We start from the raw sequence: 21536 nt of genomic DNA on the forward strand, positions 1-21536 counted from the left end.
TGTGATTTTTGAAGAAAATTTTGTCTTAATCTAAAAGTACAAAGAAGGGTTGATTAGTAATTGTAAGTAAGGGTTGTTTTAAATTATCTACAGGCAAGATCAATTCGTTCAGTAAAACATGGAAATTGATAGCTGAATAATGATATAACCAGAGACGGAGGCACATCATTGAAATTGAAGTTAATTGACCTTCATTTATTAAAAAAATATATATATTTATACACAATTTTCTATATAATTTAGAGTAAAATGCTATAAATACTGTAAAATTGACTTTTACTCACAGCACAAAATTTATATAATCAACTCCATTTACATATGATCTCCGTAGTTTAAAAGTCTGACTCCGTCTCTTAATAGAACTTATCTTTAATTCTTTTATTACAAACTTATATGCGTAAACCCTCTTAAATTAAGCTCAAATTCAATTCTTATTATAATTTGATGTTTAGTCTCGTGGCATGACACGTCTATATATTGTTGTAATAACTAAATATATATCTAAATTATCTTTAATTATGTCAAAAGATCAAATATATAAATATACCTTCAATTCTTCTATAGAACAGTACTGCATGACATGTATATCGTTGTTAAGATTGGCTAATATAATTATAATGTTTTCGAAACAATAGAATATATATCGTATCCAATTAGATATTTGCACCTAACGAGGCTACAACGATGCTTACCCAAATTGAAGGCATGCATGCATGCATGTTCCCTAATCCTCATCGTATCATATGACAACAAATTAGCAAGCACTACTACATATGCAGTTATTTTATAATCTTAAGAAAAGAAATAAATATTTTTTATGAATTGCAAAGACGATGAAGTTTTTTAGATGGCATGAAATGAGGAAGCAAATCTGCTGCGATCTTGATCCTACAGGATCGCAGGGTCTGTGATTTCAATTTTAACCATTCAATTATTATAACGTAGAATTCTTAAAATTAAGAGATAGTTTTTGTGCATGAATTTCAAAATATATAAACGACTCCGCGATCCTGTAGGATTGCAGCAGATTTATTTCCATGAAATGAACCACACAAATGCATCTCAACCATACTAAAATAAGTTGGTATGAAATGAACCGCACAACTGAATGAACAATAAGTTGGTATGAAATGAACCTCACAATTGTATTCAATGTTCGACTCCATTGGAAATCTGTTAAGAAACCACAAATTGATGTGATTTTTTACTTTGTCATAGCACTATACAGTTAGCCACACAGTTTTGCTGGTCATTCTAAAGAATCGTAGATCAACTGCGGTTCTTTAAAGTTATTTCCAACAGTAAAAATAAAGAGGTCATGTTGTACAAAAAACAGAGCGTAAAGAAACCATATCAAACAAAAAGTTTACTAATGATAGTTTTTTTTAGTGGCTGAACCAAATATGTAATTTTAACGAACCAAAAAAAAAAATCCGTACATTTAATTTCTGCCATGTCATCAAGAGATTTCGCCATCTTTTCTGTTCTTCAAAACACATTTATTATTTTTTCTAAAAGTAAAAAAAGATGCTATAAATGGGAAAAGGACGAGTACCGGATATACCGGAGAACAGTGCTCGAGGACAAATTGATCCAACGGTCCAGATAGAGTCAAATGTCAGCCTCCCATCAGAATTGACGTGTCCGTTCATTAAGTCCTTTTTTTAATAAAAAATTGGCGAATGCTAATTAAAATATTTTAGAAGGTCTTTCAAAATATTTGTTTTTATCCCTAGCTCTGCCTCTAGGTATAGGCTTACCAACTGTCATGTCCAAAAAATGAACGCATTTACTGCACCTGTTCTACTGCTGAGCATTTTTCAATTGAATGCCCGGATTTATAAAAAAAATGATTAATATTACCATTCTTTAATAATAAAAATGACTAATATGACCATTTTTACTAATTTTAAATGGGTACAAAAAAATGAAACAATACAAGTGATTTTCTATTAGTTCCTGGATTTAAAAAAAATGACTAATATGACCGTTTTTTAATGAATAGCAAAAACAATATCTAGAATTTGAACTATACATAATACATGGGTGTTTTCCGTACACGTTTTAGAATTATAAAAACCGTTCAAATTATTCCTCATATCATTCTCAAGTTACTCTCGTTCGCATCTGATAGCTAATTGAGTTTAAATAATTATTTCGATTTAAACTCATTTACTAATTAAGTACTGGATAAAAATCAGTGTTTAAACTTATAATTTTAAATGCTCTGTCTTATAATACTGATTACCAATTATAATTCAAAAAAAATATTTAAATATTCTTAAGTATAATCCGAATTTCAAATCAGAATTTTAGAGAGGGAAAAATTTCAGAGAAAGACAAAATCGGTTGAGACTGATATTTCTCCGTAAAAATTTAAAATTCAGAAAATTACAGAGTTTCAAAATTAATGAAATATAACTTAAATGAATGCTAAATTGCATGTTATTGCCGTCATGTATAACTGCCAAAATTAGAAGTCCATTGTTGTCATATCCTAAAACATTGCATTACCCAACAAAAAAAATTAACACTCCCCTATAGGAGTAGGACCACGCTACAACTATACAGGTTTCATTTATAGCTTGTTAGGTACACACGTTTGTAGCCTAATAAAAAATTAATAGAAACAAACGAAAACTGCTCTGTTGTGGTCCAACAGATTTGTTATCGTCATTGGATTGGTAACATAATTATGGAGTGATACCTGTAAATTTTATTCACCTGCAGTCCTGCACTAAGACAGGCTCGGTATCAGATGACGTTTTGCGTGACATTGTTTTCAAATGTGGATGCATGGACAAAATACTTGCATGCGGTCGGCTCCCGCATATTTAATATTATGGAGATTTTTTCGTACGGCTTTAAATGTGACTCTGCATATACGGTTTACGCAGTCGCTTAGGAGCGGAGCCAAACTTTCTGATTATGGGTCATACGAAAATGAAAATTAAATATATAAAAAATTTCTGCAGCGAATGGAGATCAAATGTACATTGTTCATAGTATTTTATTTTTAACCATATAGAAAATATGGTATAAATATAAAAAAAAAATTGAAAATAAATAGGATCAATTGACTCCCATTGCTTGAGGGTGGCTCCGCCACTGCAGTCGTCCATACATATTTGCTAGTTGCTTCAAAATCTGAAAAAAAAAAAAAAGATCGAAAAATTACATGTATTGAATGAGAATTGAATTCATGATCTATAAAAATGTGATAAAGAACACAAACTACTAGACTAAAACACCTTGTATTATAAATTAGTTATATATATATATAATTTTAACACCTCATAGTAAAACCGCATATATACTTCTGCACAGGGGCGGAACTAGAATATTGAGATGACGGAGGCTAGAAAACAAATAGTAGTGTAATTTTATTTTATAGAGGGGGCAAAAAGTATTAATACATATAAAAATTATAAAATTCAATAGACAAAATTACAAATTTTCAATAGATGGGGGTAGTTAAGCTTCCTTTTGAAACCATTACCTTCCGCCCCTGCTTCTGCATATATGAACAAAATCCTATTTAAAAACACTGGTAAGCGACATAGATGTTCGGGATATAACAAATTCAATGGTATATCACTAATAGAGGAGTAAAAAATATAAAAGAAAATAAATTCATCTCAAAAAGACTTCTTTTTTTTTGTAATTAACAATTAACTGAACTGGAGCCTTTATGAAAAAGTTAGTAGTCAAAGTGTCAATCTGTTCAGAGAATAGTGAAATTATCAACATTGACTTTGAATAAACATGGAGCGAAACTGGTTTAACATCTTCTAGATAGGCAATCTAATTAAATTGAATTGAATATGATGACATTGCCTATATTGCTAACATATCTTGTGACATGATCCAATAGCTAGCGTTATATATGTACCCGTTTATATTACTATTTCTTTCGAATAATATTTATATTTAATGACCAACATATTTATATCTTACATTATTAAAATTATAAAGTTTAAAAGGCTGTATTTTTATCTCTCCAACCAATATTTTTACTTAAATTTCTTATAATCATTCAAATTAATGAAAATATTTTGTATACTAGAACTAGATAAAACACTTTAAAATTCGGATATAAATTCTGCGATAAATATAAACTCTCTTGAGATGCATATAAAATATAGAAGATAAAGTGCAGAAATAATTTCTTAATTAATTCATGCGTGTGTGTATTATACCGAAATTTTTATTAATAGAATTTTTTTTTAAAATATTGACAACAAAGAAGCAATTTTCAAAAATTTGATATCTAAAAAAAACGTGACGGTCTATAACGTCTTCTTGACGTTATGGACCACAACATCCCATTAATTCTTACCCTAATTAGCAAAACAACGTTAAAAAAAAAGAAAAAAAAAGTTAGTAGACGTTATTGTTGAGAACGTATAGGGATTAAAAAAATTTAGGTCGAATTTTTTTTTTCTTCGGGTGGCATCAAATCCAAATTCAACAGAAATTTATGAACATTACTACCTATAACGTCCTTTTTTTTCTCTCTTGATGTTTCATTGATTAGCGATAATTTGATTTCGCTAATCAAAACGTTGTAGTCTATAACGTCCATAAGACATTATAGATCATCGTATTTTTCTTATATATCCAATTTTCGAAAACTGATTCCCACTGTCGATATTTTTTTTTTATTTAAAAATAATTTCGGCATATTATATCTAGTTAAACAGCTGTTATAAAGTTATCCACGGCGGTAAAACCGGGAATAGCAAGCAGTCAAAAGACGAGATTACTATTCTCTCGGGACACCAAAATGACAAAGGATCTTGTCGCCTTGTGTCCGTACAAACGCATGTTTATTCTCGCCGTGTCCGTGTCTGACCCTCACCTCAAATAATTAAACGCTGCATGTTGCGTTAACTAAAAAATAACTTTTTCTCAAAAAAATAAATAGGGTGCTAGGGTGCCAACTGTCAAGTCAAAATTCTCTGGTGGTCTAAATTATATTTAAATATATTATTTATTTTTTTGTTTCAGAAATAAATTGGAGTCAACTGAAGGAATGTTTGTCTCTTTTATTTTTTTAAGGAAAAAAAAACATCTAGATTCATTTTTATTGCACAAAAAAAATTAACTATACTTTCTTAAATTAAATGAAATATTTTAAAAAAAGTTTACGGACGACGTATTATTTGCCTTTTAAATTTGTTATGTATAAACTTTTATATTAATAGTTGATGGATTTTGAAATTTGCGTAACTAAAGAAAAACTAGGGTTCCAACTGCCAAGTTAATTCCCCAGTGATCCCAATTTTTTTTTTTTTATATTAGAAATAAACATGACTCAACTAAAGGAATGTATATTTCCTTAAAATAAAAGATCTCTAGATTAATTTTCATCGCCTACGACTTAACTTATAATTGTGACAATATTTATTAAAATAAAATAAAAATATTTAAGAATAAAATAGAGTTTATAAACATGTTATTTTTTTTCCTTATAAATTGTTTGTGTGTCAATTTTCATATGAATTGTTTTAATTTTTAAGTTAATTGATAAAATTGTGAAACTTGCACTAAATTAATCATTTTTAATGTATATGATGCGCTTAATGTATAAATTATATTCTAATAATTGGATTTTCAAATTTTCATATGAATTGTCCCGGGTGTGACAATATGTTCTATTGGTATCACATATATTGAAAAATAAAAACCACATTTAAAATTGAAAACGAATCACCATGCAAAAAGCCTTTGAAAAAAATATTCAAAACCCCGGAAAAGCGTGCATTTGTTTGTATATGCATATCGAGACGCAATTGGTTGTCAATTTGCAAGATCAAATTGTCATTAAATTAACATTTGCTCCACATAAAATATTAAACATTAAAGAAGATTAAATCCATACTAGACATTTTTCACTAGAATAATACAAAAACAATATTTTCTCTAGGAGTGTCAATGACACCCTTTTATTTGTTTATCTGATCCGTATTGTATCTGATAATATAAATGAGGATACGATTTTTTTTTTCATTAACTTATCAAATACAGGTAAGGATAACAAACTTTTTTCGTTATCTTACCCGTTAATTGCATAAGATAATTTTTAAAAATAAAAAAATATATATCTATATATATTTTTTGTATGAAGATGATACATGATGCAATAAAGTTTTGTATTTTATTAAATTTTTATAATACAAATTAGTTGTATTCATTATTATTTTTTCTTCTTTTCTTCTTTTGGAAATTTTTTTATCAAAAACACAAATTAAGATGTCAACGATACTTTGTTATCTGTTTATCCAACCCGTACCGTATTTGAAATGACGGATAAAGTTAAAGATTTATTTACGTTATCATTACAGGTTCATGTACGAAAATGACTCCACCCAATCCATACCGTACCCGTTGACACCTCTAGTTTAAGATTGTAGGTTGAAATCCGAATAAAAAAATATTGTCAACATAAAAGAAAATTAAATGACTTGATTTTCACAATTTACTGTCAATATTTTTCTCACCATGACAGGAGTACAACCATTTCATATGAAATTTATAATAAAAAAAAGGGACAGAAATTTATAATAAAAAAAATAAGGGAAAGAAATTTATACTTGTTATAAGTTCTATACCTAGACCATTTTTTCTCCGGAAACCGAATTTTTTTATCTAAAGAGGACATGTATAGAAATGCGTTCCAAGTAACGGTTGATCCAATGCAAAATTTAAAAAAAAAATACTTTCAATTGCGAAACGATTTAGAACGCCAAAAAAATTTCGTTCAATGTATAAATTTCGATTATTTCTCTCGAGCTCGATCGATTATCAATTCTTATTTGTTTAATATTAATTTCTAGCTTGTTTGAATATATTTTTTTTATTGTATTTCAGTCTCAACATATAAATAAATGTTACTGTCATATACACACCTAAATTTAATACTCAATTATCAACATTTTCATTGAATGTGATTCATATACTTTTTTTCAAACACATGAAATATTATTGCATTTCAATTTTCTTTTAGTTGACTATGTAAAATAATTTGTTGAGGTTGATATTCAAGCTCTTGATTCTTATTAAAATAGAACTCAGTATATCATAACCTCTTTATGTATGCGTAGACATATTACACAAACCAGTAGTTATTTGAATTTTAAAATTTCTATTACTAGAAATTAAAATTAAATAAATAAAGACACAACATAAGCACTAAAATTAAAATCACTTGAATTCTCTTCTAAAATTCTATTCATATAATATATGTAGAATTTGAATACATAATTTTTCGTAACAGACAAATAAGTTCAAAAGTCAAAACACAAATTTCATGGACGATATTACTTGATTTAATTTTTTATCTCCAATAAAATGTCAAAATTACGTAAAATAGTCGATGGAATCATTAAAAATAATATTCATACGAAGATGCACTATTTTTCAAAATAGGTAGAAAATCAAGGTTTTCAGATGGTCCATAACTTTTAAATCAAGTGAATTTCTACTTATTTAAAATATAGTAATTTTTTTATAAAAAACATAAAATTTACTTTCCAAATATACTTTAATATAAAGATGATATTTTATTAACTTTTAAAATATATTTTATTTAAAAATAGAGATATCATTCCGCATATTACTTCACTCAAAAAAGAAACAAGTACAGTAGACGTGCACAGAACTACGGTTGTCGTTAAACCGGAGAGAGCAAAAGCAACGTCTACATTAATTCCTTTTCTCTCGTCTCCAGTTTCTCACAACAGCCGTTTTCTGTTCATCTCCTTCCAATTGATCAAATACCCTCCGTTTATTTAAAAATGGAGAGAAGATGCCATCTGTCTTTCCTCTCCCGGCGTTAACTTTACCGCGCGGTAACTTCATCCAAGCACCAATTTTCTTTTTCTTCCTGCAAGCCGCAGTAAAAGAGTAATTTCAACATTTAAACCTCTAAAATATTGACAGTACTATTCTCCATTCTCCAGTCCTCTCTCTCCATTTGTCGTTCCAGTCTCGGCGTCTCAATGTAGTTGGTCAATATTAACTTGTAAATATATCAAAGTCCACTTCTATTTTTCTTCGTTTTCTTCCTTAGTTTTTGTTTTGGTGGCTTGAGTAGGAAGAGTTGCGATTTTTCAGATTAAAAGAGGATTGGGAGGCTAAAAAGAGGAGATTTCATGAGAGATCGATGACGATCGGGGTTAGTCCGATGGAATGGCAGATCCCGTTGACACCGACAAGGTTTGTCTATTTTTTTTTTTTTTCCAGATTTTGTGATATTAGTGTTTCTATCTGATCGATGTAATCGGGGTGTCATTTTTGCATGAATGCCCGAAATATGTATGTTTATACGATCACCGATTTTTTTTGTTGATTGTGGTAAAATGCGTCAATTTTACCAAAATAAGGATGTTTATTGAGTAACCTTTCTCAAATTTTCCAACATTTGTTGTAATATTATCTAGCATTTAGACCTGTGAAGTAGCCACTAGTCTAAAATACACTCAATTTTTTTTCTATTTTTGTCTAATTTGTTAAATTAGGGAGGTACCCAATATGGTTTATGGAAAGTATTTTAAGCATGCAATTTAGTTTTGGTGATATTTTGCAAATTGCGTTCTGCTGTCAATTTTTTTTTTTTTTTTTTTTTTTTTGAGTTATTGTTTTCTTTGCCTTTTATGTGCAGGCAATTATTGCTTTAAAAAAAGGAGCTCAACTGCTTAAGTACTGCCGCAAAGGAAAACCCAAATTTTGCCCCTTTAGACTGTCCCATGTAAGGCTAAGTTCACTGGCATATTCCTATAAGATTTGAATAGGATTTTGATGCACCTCAATTCTTCATCAGGTCCAATACCAGTACCTACATGTAGTGTACCACATTTATGCTGTTCATATTGGCGGTTTTTAGCTATCTTATTTACAATTAAGCAGGGTTAATGTCCAATTATTAAAAATTGGCCCAATACCAAACTGGTATGTACATACAAAAGTTCATAATCCTTGTGCATAGTTTGGCTTGGTTCCATTTTAGTAGGTCAATATGGTTTACTGCAATATAAGGGAACATAAATTTTGAACAAAATAAAACAATGCTAATTTGGCCTTGTATCAACTTAAAAGATGCATTGATTGGTTAAAGCTGACTTATTGTGCTATGCTGTTACATGGATTGATAGGATGAGTCAAAACTGATATGGATTTCGAGTTCGAAGGAAAAAGGCATTAAGTTAGCTCTTGTTTCTAAAATCACCTCTGGACAAAGAACTGTGAGAGTTTTAATTTTTAAACTGTTACTTATTGAAGTTGAATTTCGTTTTAGATATCATTTAGGTGAAAAAAAAATAAATAAAGCACTGAGAATTGTGTGTCCTTACTCATATTTGTTAGCAATTACATACAAGAAGTTAATATGATGAATAAACACCCCTCTGAACTTGAGCAGTTTTAAAAAGGCATAGAACATGAAAACATAATGAGTGTATGATTGAAGGTACACTGTATATAAACAAGTGCATAATGGAAAGAAAAAAAGAAGAAGAAGCTATAATGGAGTACGGTGCCTTCTTATAATATGAACACTTCTGGTGGACAAATATCATTTTCATTATTCTTTGACATTGTTATTTTTGAATTCTTTATGATATGCAGCCAGTATTCCAAAGGTTTCCACTTCCTGAAAAGGACCACTTATCCTTCTCTCTTATATACAACAACGGCAAAAGGTCCCTTGATCTGGTTAGCTTCTTTCATTCTAACATTGCAATTGTGTTCTCCTCTCTGTTCTTTTCTTAAACTTACATATTTACAACATAAATAGATATGCAAGGATAAGGTTGAGGCGGAGGCGTGGTTAAAAGGACTCAGTGCACTGGTCTCTTCAAATCAGCGTAGCAATCCAATCAGCAATTTTGATTGTTTTCGTGAGGGTCTCCCTTCTGAGGTTTGTAGTGTTAATAAAATTATAAGTGAGAAAATATTTTGTCTTGATTTGGATTGCATATTATAGTTATTATTCGTCAAGTCAGCATTCCTATAAGGCCCTCGGGTTAGAGTTCCATAACTGAAGCTGGTACCGTATAACTGAAACGCTGTACCTGGAATTTATAGATCAAAGTACTACATCAGATGCTTATCATTTGCAATTTTTTTTTTTTGGATAATAGAATGGGAGAGATAGCAGCCTGAGCAGCAACTCATCAAACAACAACAAATACAGCACGAGCAACTCCTCCTCACTGTCATACTCAGACAACGATTTCTCCTTTGTCATCCGCTCCACAGATGTGGTGAGCGACATTATTATGCAAACAAAGGCCTCGCACAATTACAATTACGCCCCTGCAGACCTGCGCCTCAGCATATCCAGTGCCCCCAGCACATCAAGCCATGGCTCTGGTGGGGCTGCCGATGACTCTGAATCCTTCGGTGATATTTACATCTGGGGTGAGATTTTCACCGACCGTGCAAACCCTAACCCTAGTGACCCTAACCCGAGCACTAATGCTAACCCTACTGCTAACCCAACCAACAACCCAGCACTTGCATCTATGTTCGCAGCAAAAGCCGGCATTCTTACTCCGAAACCTTTGGAGTCGAATGTTATGCTGGATGTGAGTTATGTGGCATGTGGGGTCCGCCACGCAGCTCTGGTGACTCGTCAGGCTGAGATGTTCACCTGGGGTGAGGAGTGTAGTGGCCGTCTAGGTCACGGTGTTGGCACTGATATCATCCATCCACGCCTTATTGAGTCCTTATCCACTTTAAATATAGAAACAGTTGCTTGTGGTGAGTTTCATTCTTGTGCCATAACCACCTCTGGTGAGTTGTACACATGGGGTGACGGAACCCACAATGCTGGCCTCCTTGGCCATGGTACCAAAACAAGTCATTGGATACCTAAACGAGTTGCGGGTCCCTTAGATGGCCTCCAGGTGCAGATGGTGTCATGCGGCACTTGGCACACTGCTCTGATAACCACGGCCGGGCAGCTGTTCACATTTGGTGATGGCACATTTGGGGCCCTCGGGCATGGAAATCGAAGCACTGCTCTTCTCCCTAAGGAGGTTGAGTCGTTAAAGGGGCTAAGAACTATTTCTGTTTCATGTGGAGTGTGGCACACTGCTGCTGTGGTGGAAGTAATAATGTCCCAGTCAAGTGCCTCCTCGGGAAAATTGTTCACGTGGGGTGATGGGGATAAATACCGGCTAGGTCATGGTGATAAGCAGGTACGGCTGAAGCCAACTTGCGTGTCCCATTTGATAGAATATAATTTTCATAAGGTGGCATGTGGTCATACTTTCACCATTGGTTTGACTACATCAGGCCAACTATTCTCCTTTGGCAGTTCAGTGTATGGTCAACTTGGAGTCCCTAATTCTGACGGAAAGCACCCAAAAATGGTAGAAGACAAGCTTTCCTCAGAAACTGTGTGGGAGGTTACCTGTGGAGCCTACCATGTGGCTGTTTTGACGGCCAGTGGTGAGGTTTATACATGGGGCAAGGGCGCAAATGGCAGGTTAGGCCATGGTGACACAGAAGACCGCAAATCGCCAACTATGGTTGAGGCATTAAAGGATCGGGTGGTTAAGCGGATTGCTTGCGGGTCGGGTTTCACTGCTGCAATCTGTCAGCACAAGTGGGTCTCTGGTGCGGAGCAATCTCAGTGCTCCGCGTGTAGGCAAGCTTTTGGTTTCACAAGAAAGAGACATAACTGCTACAATTGTGGGCTGGTACACTGCCACTCATGCAGCTCAAGAAAAGCGGTACAAGCTGCGCTTGCACCTAATCCTGGCAAACCACATAGAGTTTGTGATTCGTGCTATGTTAAATTGAGCAAGGTAACTGAAAAATCAGGTTCAAATCGGGGGTATCCTGTTACCCCTGTTGGCACTGGAAATGGCACAGCTAAAGTCGGCACGATGGCTAGTACTGACATGATAAAGAGTCTTGATGCAAAGGCAGCCAAACAAGGAAGAAAACCGGATACATACCAGTTTCTTCAAATGAAGGATATACCTTTTATAGGCGGGCTTGAACTACAACAGATGACGTGGTCCCTAGGGTACACCACATCAGATAATAATACAAGATCTTTATCTCCATTGCCTTCGAGACCAGGTTACACTGGAGAGAGTGTGGAGAGCTTTAAAGAGGCGAACCAAGCTTTGACTCGAGAGGTTCAGAGATTGCGTGCAGAGGTACTTTTGTTTTCTTTTCATGACTGTATGAGACAGGCTGTACTGGTATATTTACTGGTATAAGTGTTGTAATGCTATTGTTTGTGGACACTTGAAAAGTAATGATGAATTATTTTTTTAGGTGGAGACCATGAAACAGCAGATGCAGTTGCAGGAGGGGGAGATGAAGAAGTCAGAAGAGAAATCACGAGAGGCCATGCAACTTGTCACTGAGGAGCAATCTAAATCCAAGGCTGCTAAAGAGGTTATCAAGTCTCTCACAGCTCAGGTACTCCTTCCTCTTCTTTGCTTTTATTAGCATCTGTCTTATGCTTACTGTTACAGTAAGTAGGCACACACACACACTACTTAAAAGGGAGAATTCATGTATAACCCTCAAAAGCTTGAAAATCACGTAATCCCCCCTCTAAAATTCATAAGACTGGGTACTGGTTCTTAGAAGTTGATATCACAGTGTGGTACTAATTCTCTATAATATGTGATGATATGTTTTTCACAGTTAAAAGAAATGGCAGAAAGACTGCCACCTGGCGTATATGATACGAAACCTGTACGACCAGTATACTTATCAACCAGTATCTCGGCACAAGACTCCTCCAACTCAATTTCTACTCCTAGTGAGAAACCAAACAACAGTATTGATGAACTATTTGCTGGGCGGGCCCCACCGATGTACCGTACTGGTATGAGACATAGCATTTTGGATACGAAGGAAACTGAACGGTTCCAGTTAAATCTCGGGGGTTCCCAAAACTCTACACCTAACCCTAATGCAGTGGGACCCCCCTCAGTCAATTCAAACAGTGGCCAGGTTGAGGCTGAGTGGATCGAACAGTACGAACCGGGGGTGTATTTAACACTTGTTGCACTTGTAGATGGTACAAGAGAGCTCAAAAGGGTTCGATTCAGGTGCAATGTCTGTTTTTTTTTTCTATTACTTTCCCATGTCAAGTACAAGATTTGCTATTATTTAATTTCTTTTAAAAATGAGCGAGGCTATGGTAATATGCATATAGTGCTATGGACCCATATCTCTGTTTTTGGACTGTTTTTAGAGCCCAAATAGTTTTTTTTTTTTTTAAAACCTTCGCAGAAGCTACGAAGTCGTGAGGGGAAATCGAACTCTCGACCTTTGGGTACAACAACTATAGGACTTTTTCCTAGCCAATTGCGCTACCTCCCCTTTCTCTAGAGCCCAAATAGTTAATCTGAACCGTTAAACATACCTTTATATGAAAATGTACTTGCAGACCAAATTTTACACATTTTTAGAACCTTTTTGCTATTATTTAGACAGGTAGAAAATTACTTGATTTGAAAATGGTAGGTCATCCAAAAGCAGTTATTTTGTACTTGTCTAAAAAAATATAGTAAAATATCAAAAAAATGTAAAATTTGGTCTGCAAGTATAATTTCATATGGAAATCATGTTTAACGGTTTAGATTGATTGTTTGAAATTTGAAAATAGAGATACAGATCCATAGCACGAGCCAATACGTAATTTGCATATAGCCATAGTCTCACTCTTTAAAAATAAATAAAGAACAGATAATGTTGCAAGATGTAACTACTACCTTGTAAGATATGTCGATAAAGATATAACAAAAGCTAAGTGTAGTTTTTGGGTTAGTGTTGAAAGGTTGATTTAATTAAAAGAAGGGGAAAGGCTAAAAATTAATAAACACCTTACATATATCAACATGGACACCTAGATTCTCTTATTTTTATTTGACGTGGATATATTTTTATAGCATTTGTTACCATTTTTCAGTCGAAGAAGATTTGGAGAACACCAAGCAGAGTCATGGTGGGCTGAAAACCGAGACAAGGTGTATGAAAAATATAATGTGCGTGGTACAGATCGTACCTCTTCTTTTACTTCTTTTTAATCTTAACACCACACTTTGTTACTAGTAAAAGAATGAAGGTGAAGGGGGAATTTACTAGTTGAAATTCCTGAGAGCCTTTATTTATTCTTTTTTTTTTTTTTTCCAAATTTAGGGTTTTCTATCACTCATTTTGTATTTTATATTACATTTTTGTATTATGTCTTTCATGTATTTTTATATCATTTTTGCGGATGCGATCTTTGTTGTATTTAGTGTAAATAAGGTTGGAATGCAAAAATGCACCTGCAGCTGTTTGTGGGTAGTTCGATGGTGGCGATTAAGAAAGCTGTTTGTAGTCAATTTGTGTAGAGGTTCAATTGTTTGACCTTTTGTTTTCCTAATTCAATTGCATTATACATTAGAAATTGGAAATATTTCAAAATTTTCTTCTCTACTTAGATTTGATGTTGTGTTGGCTTGTGTTATGTTAACTGCACTGAGAGAATTGTCTTCTTTTATAGCAAAGTTGCCCTTATTTAAAACTCACCAATTTTCTACTAAACTCAGTTATATGCAAAATACAATAATACATCATAAAAGAAAGTACTGAATGTTGGAAATAGCTAGCATTGTACTTCCATGAATATTGTTACTATGGGACTTATTTTTCTGCGATTCTCCTTTATAGTCGTAAATGAAAATTGATGAACTCCAAATATAGCATCTCCAAGCATTAAATAGTTGTATATGCTTCAGAGTATGTTAGGCTGTTAATTAGCATGCATTTCTAGTTCTAAAAGGACTATATTTGATATTCTTTATTATAAATATTTGAGGTGCTATGCTTTAAGGGCTATAAACGAATCAAACCGAATCAAATTTACTCCAGTTTGAGTTTCAATAAGATTCGAATCAAACTGATTTGATTTGTTTCAAAATGAACTAATTTCGAATTGAATTAATTACGAACTACAAATTTTTCGAATCAAAGTCAATCGAATTACGAACTACAATTTTTTTGGGCAGCCCTAATTATACCGGTAGTTTATGCATTAGTTTTTTTCTCGTGGAACAGAATTCATACGGTTTCCTTTTACCTTTCACGAATTCACACTAATGGATTATGGGTAAGTTCAAGATTTCTTTACATTTTATTTGTTAATTTGTTATGCTGCTGAAACATTTTCCTATTATAAGTTGCCATTATATTAACAATTTTGAACTATGATATAAGTTTGATTCCTGCATTATTAAAGATTAATGGTTGAATACATTAGTTGCATTATTTGAGATTCAAAACTAAATAGTTCGCGAATCAAATTTGAATGAATTATATCCAGTTTCAGTTTGATTTTAATAAGATTTGAATCAAGCTGGTTTGATTTGTTTCAGAAAGAACTAATTTTGAATCAAATTAATTATGAACTTTTTTAGAATCAAACTCAAATCGAATCATGAACTACAAACTTTTTGTGCAGCCCTACTATGCTTAACCAATGTATCTCTAACTAAAAGATATTTCTTGTCCAAATAATCTTATACTCACTTAAGATACATAAATTTAAGAATTAGGCTATGGTACTATGCATAGCACACATTGATCCGTACTTCGAATCAATATCTTTGTTGTTAAAATTTAAACAGTCAATCTAAACACAATTCAATATAATCTCAATATGAAAATATATTTGCTTACTATAATATTTGTTGGACCCTTGTTATTCTTATCTTTTAAGGTATGTAGAAAATCACTATTTTTGAATGATATAGAATTTTTTTATCAAGTAATTTTCTACCTATCTAAATGAATAGTAAAACTATTTCAAAAAGTACATTTTGATATGATAATTATGTTGAACTGAACGGTTCATATTGACTATTTGAATTTTGTAAATGGAGATATAAATCTAATATACGAACCAATGTGCATTATGTATAGTACCATAGACTCATTCAAAATTTTATAATCCTTGCATTGCAGGTATGCAATCATATGCATTTCTGTTTTTTTCCTCGAGAGATATCTCCCGTAAAAGTAACCACAGAAATTAGAGAAACAGAGGATCTTGCAACTACACGCAAAAGCTGTGAACAGGAAGAAGACTAGACGAGGATAATACCAGGGTCCAGGGGCAGTGAGACTAAAAGTAGAAGCTAGAAACAACTTTCCCATTTCGTGTAAGTGTGTAACATCTTCTCCTTTTAATAGATTTCCTCTGACAGTTCCGATTTGTTTGCCACAAATCCAAGTAAAAGTATATAATCATTCTTCGAGAGGGGAGGGACTAGAATTATAGTATAGACTATAGAGTGGCGCTGTCCGGTACGGTAAAAGTAACTGAATTGTGGGGGCGCCACATGAATTAGAGGGTTCGGATCGACTGTGGCCGATCGAACCTTCCTATATGTGTGGTGCTGTTATTTTGCACTGCTGTATACTATATTCCTAGTTAATTCATAAACTGTATATCAACATTACAGTCAAAGTATTGAAATATTTTTAAATTTGTTCTTCCTTTTTTATATGACGTTTGCTATTTTTTTTTCTTTTAATACGAGTACTCTGTCATATTTAGTGCAGTAAGCGCATGAAGTAATATCAGCGCTTTCTTGGTTAATTTATACTTTCGTGTTTTTATTGTTTACTTTTAAAAAAAAGAAATTATAACAAAAGAAATTTCAGAACACAAAACAAAATTCATTACAAGAACTCTTCTCCTATGTTAGAATGTACAGTAGCCAGAAAGAGCTTGTTGACTCTTCCAGTTACACCAAACACAATATTCTGATATGTGGAACTGTGGCCTCAGACAATCCGGACATGATTCAAAGGGACTGTACTAAGGATGGCAAACACAAGAGAGAAACTGTTGGTCTCAGCCAATACTGGTACTGGTACAACTGTAACACTGTGACTCATGAGTTTTTGTAATTGTCTTGTCTTGATCTGACTTCTCGTTCATTTCCCCCACTATGCCCTGTCTTTCCGTTAACCAAAAAAAAAAAAAAAAGTTCTGTTGATGTACATTTTTTTGTAATTCAAATTTGCTCATTTTCTTGATAAAAGGAGAAATTTTATTCTTTCATTTGAACCGTTCAAAATTGATCATATGGCTTCAATTACTTTTTTTTTTTATATCAATATAATTTATTAAAATGAATTAGATGTAATTGAAGTTGTGTGATCAATTTTAAACGGTTCGGATGAAATAATAGAAGGGTGCTCATTTTCTTAAGAAAAAGACCAGATTTGAATCCAATTTTTTGTGGTAATTTAGAACAGCGTTTCTGTTGCTTGGCAACTGGCAAGCTTTAGTTATTTTACTGATAACATTTTTTAGGTTAGCCTTGTTCTATAATAATAACTGAAATGACTGTTTGGGAGACTTGATCCTCTCAAGAGTGCTACAATATTTCATTCTATAATATTTTATGAGAAGTAAATTAAATGACAAGTGAATGAAATTCGCGCTGTCAATTTAATGTCATTTCACAAAAAAATTATAATTAGAAAAAATATTATTGATGTCATAATACCTATATATGCTTAGTCAAAATTACTGAATGCAAGTGTTCAAGAGCTACATAATCTTGTCAAAATTTTAAAATCAGATAATTATATTATTCATTTAAAAAATTGAGATTAACAAAAAATGAATAAAAACAAATAATTAAAAGAAACCTGCTCTGATTCTGAATCACTGAATGTTCCTGCTTGGAAGAGTACTTCCCAACTCTGAATTCCATTATAAGTCTAATCTCTCTCCTATCAAATCACTATACTCCAAACCTGAAACCTCTCTCTCTCTCTTTGAAAAATCTTGGAAGGACTGCCAAGGATCTCTCTTTCTCTCTCCATACATTAATCTTGCTCTAAGCCTCTAAGTCCTATCCTATATATATATATATATATATATATATCTTAGACGCCTTGACCCCATTCCTAGTCTCCAAAGTTTCCACACCAACTTGAACTTAAACCCTATCTCATAGTTTTCATTTCCATACATGCACAAATTCAATCTGCAAATGTGGCATCCAAAAACTGTTTCATTATCTCTCCTACTTCTCCTCTTAATGTGTGCTCCTAGTTGTCATGATGCCTTAAGAAGCATAAATTCCTCTGGTGGAAAGCCGGGTGTGGTGAGGAGCTTGATCGACTATTTCGATTCTTTTTCGAGAAAAAAGCCGGTACCTCCATCGGGTCCCTCTCATCGGGACAACTCAATAGGCTTGGAGGTTAGAAGAAAAATGTAACCACATGGAAAAAATATACAAGACATAGTTAGTGCATGCTGTTATAAAGGAGAATGTGGCATTTTGTGTAGCTAGATGATGCATGTGTTGTTACTTTTTTTTTTTTTTTTTTTTCTGATGTTCTAAATTTCCTCAAAAACTTTTTCAAAGACCAAAATCACACTTTTACTTTTGTTTTTCTTTTGCTGATCTCTAAGAAAAATGTAACCTGAATTATGACATAATATAGTTATTTTTGTCATAGGAACAACTTGATATGATTTTTTTATTTTTTGTTCTTTATGAAAGTAATTATATATTAGAAGATTAACTAAGAAATGACAAAAGAGAGGCTAGACAAGAAAGTTTCCTTTATTTTGATAATTATATTATATACATCTTCCTTTTTATAATGTGACTAAGAAATATCTCCTCTTATTTCTTCCAATACATATTGTGATTGATTGGTAATTAAGTTCTTACAGAATATATACGACCTTGTAAATATCTAAATCATTTATCTTTTGTTATATATTACGAGATTCAGTGCTTAAAGGAGGCTAGCAACATTCATATGATCATACTCTTACCTATTTTGTGAACTAATCGATCCCAAGAATGTTAATGTCGTTATATCTTTCAAGTAAATTATAAATCCCATTTTACGGTTCAGTCCTTTTCTATTTTAGCATTGATCATTTATGTTTGTTCACTACTTTTGAGGTGACCTGTTTGTAAATCTCTCTTGCTTATGTTGCTTTGATATGTTTCTAATATAAGGAATTAAATAGCCTTCTATGTATGGGGGGTTTGGCTGAGATTAAATGGAAATAAATCTGATGTGATTCCAAAGAATCACAAGAACCTGCAATTTCCAATCCACCCACTCACTTACTTGAGATTCGTGCATCCAAACTATCTGTTTTAGAGATTTGTGTATGAAGATAAATAAATAGCTGGAATGGGAATTGCAGGATATCCCTGTAATTCTTCGGAATCACAGCAAATTTATTTCCTAGATTAAATGCCTCTTGCTAATATATAAAAAAAAAATATGATTAGGGGATTTTTTTTTTTTTTTGGAGGGTGTGGTGCAGTGGTGGGGTCATCAGTTCTGAGTTCTGACAGTTAAAAGGTAGTCAAATATGACGTAATTTAAAGTTGTTTTGAAGAAGTGACATCTCAGAAGAAAAAGGAACCTTTTTGTTGGAACATTTATGAAGGATTAATTCTATGTCCTTATTATAAGCACAATTATATATGTTAAAAAAAGAAGCGTAACATTTAATTGATTCAATTTTTTTTAACTTGCCATGCATTTACCCTTATTTTTTATTTTACTAAATTATCCTTTTATTTTGCTATTAGATGCATTTGTAAATGGAGGTATATTTTTAATACACAAATCTTTTAAAAATTGAGAACTGTTATGGAATACACAGGTAATATAAAGTAACCTCAAAACCATACACCATTAATAATTATGTTAAAAACAATTTGTACAATTTTTTGCGCCTCTCCATTGTCCATACAATTATCTGTAAAAAAGCAAAATAACATATAGACAAGCGACTTTTATCCAAGAAGAAATCGGCTACGTTGGACATTCTATTCTAATTTTTGATCCAACCTAATATTTTATATTAAGTTTCAGGAATAATTAGCAAGCTTTCTTCAAAAAAAAAAAAAAAAAAATCCTTTTAATTCTCATGTTAGAAAATTAAAATTATGAATTATCATTAGTTGCTAATTTTAGATAGGACTTTCAATTCTAATTTCTAGTTAAGTTTAGAAATAGAGATGCTCTAAGTTAATTATTATTATTTTTATGACATCTATATTTATTTCATTTTAATTTCTCTAAAGCATCCATGCAATTTAACAAAACCGTTTCCCTAAAATAAACATAACGAAATGAAAAGGAAAAAAAAAAATCTCATTTTTGAAAGCACTGAAACAAAGTCAGAGAGAGAAGAGGGAGAGAGATGTGATGTGGTTTTGACAAATGAGAAAAGAGCAAAAGGCAATGTTGAAGTGTCATAAAATAGTCATCATTTGCATTTGCATTTTGAATTTTGACCCATGATATAAACAAAAGATATTATGAAAAGAAGGTGCAAAAAGCTGATACAAAGTTTGGGAATTGGGACAGGCCAGTATGGCATGGAATGGAATGGTAGTCACCAAACCTCGTACGATCAATGAAGTGCAGCTTTAATTTATTATATTTTGTTTTGTTTTATTTTTGTGTCAATTCTAGTCTCCAATCCAATTTACTTCACCCGCTCGTGTGCATTCAATTTGATGGCCTCCAATCTGGACTGGCCGTTTTTCTGTAGAGATTAGTTTGATGGGTCACAACTGCATAGTACATGCAATCGTAGTGACAAACGAATAGTTCGGATTCGGTTCGGCGGGGTCAAAAGTTCATGATTCAGGTATAATTCGGAAATGATTCGGTACAATAAAAATAAAAACCAAAAAGCCCCCCCAAAAAACTTTTTTTTTTGTGTTTCTCTCGCAAATAATTCATTACTCGCATTTTATTTGTGTTTTATTTGTGAATAAAATGTATTATACGTTTTTTTTTTTTTGCGTATTATTCGGAGTTCGGTTCGGTTCGGTAATGTAAAAAAAAACGAATAATACGTGAATTAGACATGAATTTCTCGCAAATCTTGTCACTATACAATAGGTTTGGCGTGGCTTCAAAATTTCAGTCATAGTGGGATAAAAATCGATTTAAAAAGATAATTGAGTTCAAATTCATTAACTATTTCAATTTTAATTAATTAACTAATCAGGTATTAGATAAAAAAAATAATAAAAAATATATATTATATAATAAAGATAACAAAATAGTTTTTATATAATAAAAAAATAACAAATTAATATTCTTTTGCATATTAAAAAAAACAAAAATAACTGGAGCAAAATTAATTTTAAAGAGAAACTAATCTAAACCTATTAAATCAAAATTATTTTTTAAAATCCGCCTCTGCAGTTGGTATTGTAAATACTATACGAAGTGTTCAAATAGAAGTAAATTTTGTACAATTTTCTTTTATAGAATTTATATTTTTTATAGATCGTTCACACACAAGTTAGCGATTTATTGGAAGCTATGGATAAAATTGCTCTGAAATAAAAGAGAAGTTTCTAAAATGTTTAATTTCATTATTTTAGTGGGAATGTCATATATACCCCTCAAAAACATCAAAATTACGTATTTCTCTCACTAAAATTCATAATATCATATTTATCCTTCTAAATTTAAAAGTTCCAAATTGGCTC

General features: G+C 32.2%; 1 protein-coding gene across 1 annotated transcript; it reads left to right on the top strand.

Moving 5' to 3' along the window:
- The first annotated feature begins 7985 nt into the window (after positions 1-7985).
- Positions 7986-14448, top strand: LOC144559312 (PH, RCC1 and FYVE domains-containing protein 1-like). Its single transcript, XM_078308324.1, has 9 exons — positions 7986-8220; positions 8666-8752; positions 9156-9245; positions 9628-9714; positions 9797-9919; positions 10143-12176; positions 12298-12444; positions 12676-13085; positions 13949-14448. Exons 1-9 carry the CDS (start codon positions 8194-8196, stop codon positions 14064-14066), a joined length of 3123 nt encoding a protein of 1040 aa, XP_078164450.1. The 5' UTR covers positions 7986-8193; the 3' UTR covers positions 14067-14448.
- The last annotated feature ends 7088 nt before the right edge of the window (positions 14449-21536 follow it).

The sequence above is a fragment of the Carex rostrata genome, chromosome 1 (genome assembly GCF_964058835.1).
Source record: "Carex rostrata chromosome 1, lpCarRost1.2, whole genome shotgun sequence".
NCBI classification, from domain to species: Eukaryota; Viridiplantae; Streptophyta; class Magnoliopsida; order Poales; family Cyperaceae; genus Carex; species Carex rostrata.

Coding starts and splice junctions, on each gene's coding strand:
- LOC144559312 (XM_078308324.1), top strand. CDS start 8,194: ATGGCAGATCCCGTTGACACCGACAAG. Junction 8,221..8,665: donor ATCCCGTTGACACCGACAAG/GTTTGTCTATTT, acceptor TTTTATGTGCAG/GCAATTATTGCTTTAAAAAA. Junction 13,086..13,948: donor CTCAAAAGGGTTCGATTCAG/GTGCAATGTCTG, acceptor ACCATTTTTCAG/TCGAAGAAGATTTGGAGAAC.